The sequence below is a fragment of the Sinocyclocheilus anshuiensis genome, unplaced genomic scaffold, assembly GCF_001515605.1.
Source record: "Sinocyclocheilus anshuiensis isolate Anshui unplaced genomic scaffold, SAMN03320099.WGS_v1.1 scaffold778, whole genome shotgun sequence".
Lineage (NCBI taxonomy): Eukaryota > Metazoa > Chordata > Actinopteri > Cypriniformes > Cyprinidae > Sinocyclocheilus > Sinocyclocheilus anshuiensis.
The window spans coordinates 702,603-710,958 of record NW_015544177.1 but is presented as its reverse complement, the minus strand read 5'-3'; the positions used below and the strand labels follow the sequence as shown (position 1 = coordinate 710,958).

Below are 8,356 nucleotides of genomic sequence, written 5' to 3'. Positions count from 1 at the left end.
CGGGGAGTGAATTTCGAGGGGGGGGGCGGCATTCCAGTTCCAACTGGTTAGGGAAATGAAAGGGATTTCTGTATATATCTTATTCATTCAATAGCATACGAAAGCAATCAGAGTTCCTCACATAACGTAGCGCAATATATAATAAAACGTAGCTGGATAGTTTTGTCTATGGTTGACTGTTCAATGTCGGCTTTTGTGATTGGCCATAATACCTGCAGACTGCAGGAAATCTGAACATCTTATTTTATCAGATGCGAGAACATAAAGTTTGATATGGGTAAAGCTGTGTTAGTGTATCTCAAATGATCTAGATTTGTATGTAAATTCCGTCTAAAAATAATGTCCTCTAGCCTGAAAAGATCTTGCATTTCCATTTATGAGACACTTGTAGAGTGAAAACAGTATGACAATCTACCACACTTCTAGAGGGTGCACCCTCAGCTGAAACCAATAATAGCATATTGGTGAAACAGAATTTGCAAATGCGCTCTGCATCATGGGTTTCTATTTACGACATGTTTTTGCAGCAATGAGCAACGTAGCCAATCACAGACATATCTGTTGACTTGAACACAGTGGCTAATCAGAGGCATTTAAGTTAGTAAAAATCCACTCACCGCTCAAAACACCAGAATTGCTGAGTTGTGCAAGCTAGTGAATCCTCTCAGTATAACAATGTAGACGCGATGTAAATAAAAGATTGATTGTGCGGTATAGAGCTTCATTGATTATTGTGAGATTGTGATGAGCTAAGATGAGTGACATCTTTTTAATGATTATAAAGGGAGTTTGCACATGTGATACTGATTTTCAGCAGTTCAATATTAAAGGGGTCTTATTATGCTTATTCACTTTTTCAACTTTAGTTAGTCAGTTAGTTTGTTAGTAATGTTGCTGTTTGAGCATAAAAAAGATCTGCAAAGTTACAAAGCTCAAAGTCCACTTCAAAAGGAGATATTTTATTAAACAGAAATCACTTTTCACAAACTACAACGAATGACTCGTTTGGACTACAATGCATAATTTCCGGGATTTGTGATATCACAAATATCGACGAATGGGACGAGACCTGGTTGAGCTGCACTAGAGAAGACAACGAGTGTTATCACTATGTCGGAGACACTCTAGCTTTCCCAAGGCAGACAAACTTAGAGTGGTTACAATCATCCAGGTTTAAATCGTGCTCAAATTGAAGAGCCTGTTCTAGTACACCCCCAAAACAAAATCAAGACTTTGTAAAAGAGCATAATAGGACCCCTTTAAGTGACTTACTTTTTAGGAACACTATTGTCTGATTTCTCTGTTTCATCAATGAAAATATTTCCAAACAAAGTAACAACTGATCCACTGCGCATCTCCAAGCAAACACAGCGGTGTTTTGTTTATGAATAAATCACAATGAAGCGTTTCAATCCCCCATTCATAGACAGTCGCTGCGTATAATTTCAGTTATTTAAATAATTTAATATTTATAATTTCAAAATTATATTTAAAACATTAATCTCATAACATTATTGTGCATTCATGCCACCTTTGAGCCATGTTAAACAGCCTGTAAATAAACCTAAATGCCACTTTTGCATTCTTCTGTGCCACCTCTGTAGTGCAAAGATGAATTTTGTTGATACTGATTTCATTTGATTGGTTACAAATTTTTCCTGATTGTGTCTTATTATTGAATGTATTGTTCTCATTTCCACCACTGCCCATAATTTCAAGTAGTTCAGCTAATCTACAGGTAAACTTTTAAAAACAGTTTCATGTAGCTACAGTACACTACAAGCTTGTTAATAAGCTACTAATTACATCATGGGCAAAGTAAACTAGTGTCACGCTTATGAAAAGTTCATATGTAAGTACCGTCACCTGTGATACAGCTACTAATACTTTCAAGTTCAACTATAGTCATGCAAATATGCAGCAACTATAAGCTACTAAAAAGTGGGCACAAACAATGAAAAATATAACAATGTTTGTAGTCTAGCTACTTGTGACAAAGTCCACTGCAGGCAAGCTTATTGAACCCATGTGCAGCTTTTATTTAGAAGACTTGAACTATACAAATATAAACGAAGACCTGACTTGATACCAAACCATGAAATAAACTTGAACATGAACACAGGCAAAGACTCACCAAGCAGCAGTTACACAACACAAAGCTAGACCAGACACAATAGGTGTGTTCGACTTGAAGCGACGCTGTGCAGACCAATCGGCTTATGACCTCAAAGTACCGCGAGAGCGATTGGAGAGCAGACAACTCTTTAAGATTTTGAATCGCTCTCGCGTTAATTTGATGTCAAACGCCGATTGGTCTGCGTAGCGCTGCTTCAAGTTGAACACACCTAATGGCAACATAAGGGCTATATACATATATATATATATCAAACAAATGGGGTTACATGACATATTCCAACCACTGAACACATGACACATACAACAAAGGAACCAATGGGAACAAAACACATGAAAAAAGAACCACATGGCAGGATCAAGGGAAACACATGACATGACAAACCAGGAAACTAGACTTAAGAGCATGTTAAAAGACATGAAAACATGAACATAAACTAAAACCCAAAACCAACCATGACATACCCCCCACCCCTGTAAGGGCAGCTCCCAATGCCCTAATAAACCACCCAAAACCAACAAAGAGTCTGGGAGGGTGGAGGACTGGAGGTGGTCCAGGGGGCAGAATAGAGAGTCAGCCCCATGCAGGAGAACTGGACCTGGATCATGACATGGTGACAGCAGTGACAGAGACCATGGATTGTGGAGCAGAGGGCAAGACCTTGGTGAATGGTGGACCTGGCCCATGGAGCAGAGGCGGCCTAGACCATGAAGCAATTGCTGACCTAGGCCGTGGAGCAGTAGAGGGCCTTGACCTTGGAGCAGCAGGCCATGATGCAGTAGTGGATCTGGGGCAATGGCAGACATGGGCAGTGGAGCCATGGTGGACCTGGGCCGTGGAGCAGTGGGGGGTATGGACCATGGAGCAGTGGAGGACCTGAACCGTGGAGCAACCATGAAGGATTAGGGAATCAGGGCGTAGCCAGAGACCAGGGTGGAATTGGCAGAGCAGGAAGCCAGGACAGAGCCGAAGACCACCAGGGCAGAGCAGGTGGTACCGAGGATCCCCACGGTGGAGCCGGTGAAGCAGGCGACCAGAGCGGAGCAGGTGACCAAGGTGATGCCTGCGGAGCAGAAGACCACCATAGGTCAGGAGGCCATGGCAGAGCAGAGACATGGACAGACCACCTGGCTGTGACAGAACAGGCAGAATAACTATGAACAGTCTCAGTGGCAGTAACATGACAGGCAGAGAGATTGTGAGCGTCCACCGTGGCCGCGACATGGCAGTCATAAAATCCTTGAACGGCCTTATGCAGTGCCCATAGCATGACTTTTAATGTTATATTTTGTAATAGTGGCATTGTTTTATTTTTGTACTACAAATTTTTTTTCTTATTCAATATTTTGAGGAGACACTGCCCTTGCCTCCTTGGAGGAAACGCCTCTGGTATGTAGAGATGTGGCAATCAGGCCTGTAACCAGCTATAAGGCCACCGAGGTCCGGACCTCTGTGAATTTTTCATGTTCAAAAATAAAATTTGTTCTTTGAACGACTAATTTGCTGTTAAACTCCTCATATGAATGCCTGCATGACATGTATAATTCAGTTTAGACAGTTTGCAAGAATGTTTAGCGTCCCTGGTACGAGCAAGACGCTGGCGGACTGAAAGAGGCTTGAGAGAGTTGTGAGTGAGGGCGCGGGCGCAGCCTCCGTGTTGCCAGATCCAGCTATTATAAGCGTTTTTGGACTTGTCTTTTCCACTTAATTGAACACTTTAGAAAGTTAATAAAGTATGAAGTTGCAGTTTACAGTCAGCGATATCTTTATCTTATATTATTTGCAAAAGATTGGAAATAATTTCGGTTTAATTTTATTTATTTTGTAGCTTTTTGTTTGTTTTAGTATCAACACCGGCACTTAAGCTGAACTCAATCAAAATAGCCCATGGACAGGTTTTTGCTGACAGGATACGACATTCGGTAAGGGAAACGCAAAAATTATCATGATATTATATGTCATAAACGTTATCAACGCTGTCAAAAACAGTAGCATTTAACACTAGTACACACAGATCTGTAGAACAAGTAGGTTACAGAATGAAATGAAATACGTAAAAAATTAGCCACGAAGAAGTCTATGCTATGTCATTCAGTATAGTTAAATTTTCACAAATAATGCTATAAACTTTCATAAGAGCACTAGACAAAGTTATTGTAGTTATGTACTGTTGCAATAAACTGATAAAATTATCCACCCTTAAATATTGTAAAGTATTAACAAATTTTGATGCAATAGAAAGGGTATGATTTAAAAATAATCATCGCTCCAAAACAGAGAAAACGTCTTTCGCAAACATCTACATGTCTGTCTCCTTAAAAGTGTTTATAGTGTATATAATGACTTACGGCCATGGTGGCAACAATACAATGCGATGAAAATTTAGCAATGTATTTTGTAGGTTTTTACTGTAAAGACTACATTATTTTGAAAACAGCTAAACTAGCATCATGCTAATAGAAATGTAGCTGAGTTAGTAGCACCAAAGTCACTGGAAGGCAAGCCTGCAACCTTTAGCCGAAAAAGTTTAATGGCTAATGCTAACGCTGCCGCTTTGTCAGTACACAGGGAAGGAGACCAGAGGCCGTTTTGTTTGAATGGATGTCAATAGATGAGAGACTTGTAGTTCAACTACAGTCAAGCTACGTTACCCTTACGAAAATTAATCATGGTTTTACAAATAAAACCAAAAAAACATGGTTACTATAGATAAACCACAAATTAACCATGGTTTATACTAGCCATAGTTTAACCATGGTATTTGTAGTAAAACTGGTTATATAAATGGTAATTAATACGGCAAAAAAACACGGTTACTACACTTTTACCATAACAAAACCATCATTAATTTTCATAAGGGTAAAGTTAGGTAAAGGGTAAAGCTACTAAAAAGTAGTTAAAGTTGTGGCAACAATACAATGTGATAATGCATTTTGTAATGTAGATTCTTACTGTAAAAGCAACACCATTTTGAAAACAGCTAAACAAGCATCATGTTAACATACATGTAGCTTTAGAGTTAGTAGCATCCCCCATACAGCTATTACTGGAAAATCTATACTTTGAAAAGAGTTAATAGCATATCGTCTTCAGCTACTCACACTTTCATTATGGCCACAATATAGTGTGATTACAAAATAGCAATGTAGGATTTTGTAGCTTTTTATTAGAAAAGCTATACTATTTTGAAAGAAGCTAGTGTCTCACTATTGAAAATTCAGTTAAGTATGCTGTGATACAGCTACTTATTTTTTGTCATTATTTCAACTAAGCAAATCTTTTAAAAATACTTGCATGTAGCTATAATACAAGCTACTAAAAAACTAGCTGACTACAATCTAGGCACAAAATAATGCAATGAAAAATAGCAATGTAGCGTTTTGTAGTTTAGCTTGTGAAAGCTACACTTTTTTGAAAACAGCGCTAGTGTCACGCTAATGAAAAGTTAGCGGCTTTACCGGTTATACAGCTATGCATACTTTCATGCAGTTCAATTACATTTAAGCTAATGTTTTTTAAATACTTTGCTAAATACTTTATACTTAGCTAACACCGTTGTAAACACATTAAGGTGGGATAAATACTTGCAGTGTAGTGTTTTGTACTGGAAAAGCTATACTATTTTGAAAATATCTAAAGTAATGTCAAGCTAATAAAAATGTAGTTGGTAATGCCACTTGTGATAGGTTTCACTTTCAGTTATACTGTATTACCAGTTTACACAATACAAGCATATGAATTCTGTTATTTAATCACACAGCAAGTTGGTGTCGTGTCCCGGAGAGAAGTCAGGACATTGAGAAGATTTTATTGCCTGCTCTCATTATTCTGACGTTGATCCTGGCGGCTGTCTTGTTTGGTAGAATGACAATAAAAGGTAAACCGACAGTGGTTTGACACACCTGTTGCCGCTGGCTAGAAGGGAAAGGGAAGATTGTTGTTGGTAATAGTACACATTGTGTATGAGATTAAAGAGTCTATGACAAAAATGTTTATATAATTTTCAAAACAGTAATCCCTGATTTAATAACACCTTTCCACTGAAAATAAAAGTAATAATTAAAAGCAAATTATAGATGGAAGTCTTATGAACAGTAGGCTTCAACACAAGTCAAATAGTAGACATACCAGTTCCAAACCTGCATCTAAGCTTTAGAAATGAATGGGGTGTGGATGTGTTGTGAAAAAAGATGAAAATCTCAGAGATACCAGTTGTTAGGCTACTGTCAGTTTTTCCTGGAAAGATCTGGTGGTTTGTTTTGATTTTTATTTGTTTCTTGTTTCATAGATGGGGACAAGAAGAGAACACCATGGACGAAACTCAGATGTCTAAGGATGGTATGTAAACCAAGAAGATATAATAGACATATAATGGCATCCTCAGCATTCTAGTTTACTATTTATGATTACAATCACTGGTGCACATGATTATTGGTGTTTCTGACATGATCAGACATGAGCCCCCAACACACACGTGCACAATATTTACTGTACATGCAGTATGAATTCCTTTTACTTTAGATACAGTTTGATTACTTTTATAGCTAACAAAGGTCTCAAGTTCAATTTACAAATGAATATGCTTACAATTTCAAAGTAAAATTGCAAATGCATATTAGTATATGAATATTAAAAGTCAGGTATTTTATTTTGTGATTTTGTTTAACTTGACCTATACTGCACAGTGCTATTATAATCCACCGTTTAACTATTATTAGTGGTGCTTTTTAAATATGCTGCTCATGCCTAAAATTTTGAGGCTTGTTGAGTAGAAGTGTGCTATTACCTTTCTAAACAATCAGATTTACTTTTGACCTTGAGCATAAAAACCCCATAGTTATTGTATGAGAGACTTTGGCTAGTATGTAACCACCTAGCAACCATCCTGAACACCCTAGCAACACCCAAGCAACCACAAAGAACACCATAACAACCTCCTAAAACTAACTCGGATGTGGGTTGTTTTAGTATAACCTATTATATTATTATTTTGAATTATCTTTTATTTTTATATTTTCACTTTTAAATGTTTTTTTTTTTTACTTTTTTAGTTTACATTTTTTAATATATATATATAATTTATATATATTTTTTTATTATTTATATATATATCTCTTTTTTTTTTACTTTTGCAACCGCATAACAACATGCTTAAAACTTAGAACACCTTAGCAACCTATTAAAATGACCTGGCAACCACCCAAAACATCCAGCATCAAATCAATGAGTTTTGAATAGGCAAACATGACACACTTTCATTAAAAAATATAATAGATCTAGTTATAGATATAACATGTCTAGATATGAATGAGTTTTTGTGGTTATTTTAACAAATAAATGATATCATATGTTCCTTTTAACAGAACCAGTGACACCTGCCTTCACAGCAAGAGGATAGATTGTAGGATAGTTCTCAATAAAGCATGTATGTTTTTTTGTTGTTTTTTTTACTGTAAGGACTGAAGCGTTTGCATAATTTTTTGCCTTGTCTGATGCACACATGAAAGTTGTAACATCTGAGTAATGTATTTAAATACATCTAATACAAGCTTATTTTAAAATAACGCAACAACTGCTTTAAGAGTTTATAACACGCAATGTATTACCATTAACAAAAAAATTGCGAGCACAGAGTTTGAAGCATTTGTATATAAAACGTTGGTAATTTTGTATGTAAGTCAATATAAGACTGAATTTATGTGACACATTATATTTGTTTCCTGCTTTGCATAATCCAATTTGTTTTTGTCACCTATGAGCTACTGCTTTTGTACACCAGAGGGCAGTGTCGCTAACAAATGAATGTCTGTGTCAGCAGTGTGAATGAGTTTTTGCTTCTCGTGTTGATATTTCTCTCACGTAAGGCTTGAAACTAGGTCACAAATGGGTGGTCAGCTTACAGACACTTGTGTAACCCCAGTGTGTTGGTTCACTGCCGTAGAAACTTTTGCGGCTGCACATGTTCCTGTGTCGCCTGTGCCTGTCTTCATGATATTCGATGACACACTTTTCTCTGATTCTGAGGATGCAGAGATACGGTATAACATTTCTGTACGGTGCGGCTCTGTGCCGATGGGAGGGGCCGGGCGGAATCGGCTCTAGGGTTTGCTGATGAAAACATTTCTGAAGTATAGAGTAAAGCCCAAACAATAGAGCTCAATCATAGATATAGTACAAATACAGTTTTGGGGAGATGCCACCATTGTCCATCTTAGTCTGTGA

General features: G+C 37.3%; 1 protein-coding gene across 1 annotated transcript in view; it reads left to right on the top strand.

Annotated features, from left to right (window-relative positions):
* Nucleotides 1–7,733, top strand: part of LOC107696274 (putative interleukin-17 receptor E-like) — a 15,480-nt gene extending 7,747 nt beyond the window's left edge. The window contains exons 17-19 of the mRNA XM_016496553.1: nt 5,895–6,011; nt 6,423–6,472; nt 7,498–7,733. Of these exons, the coding sequence (XP_016352039.1) occupies nt 5,895–6,011; nt 6,423–6,472; nt 7,498–7,506 (176 nt within the window). The 3' untranslated portion in view covers nt 7,507–7,733. The remainder of the gene's footprint in view (nt 1–5,894; nt 6,012–6,422; nt 6,473–7,497) is intronic.
* The last annotated feature ends 623 nt before the right edge of the window (nt 7,734–8,356 follow it).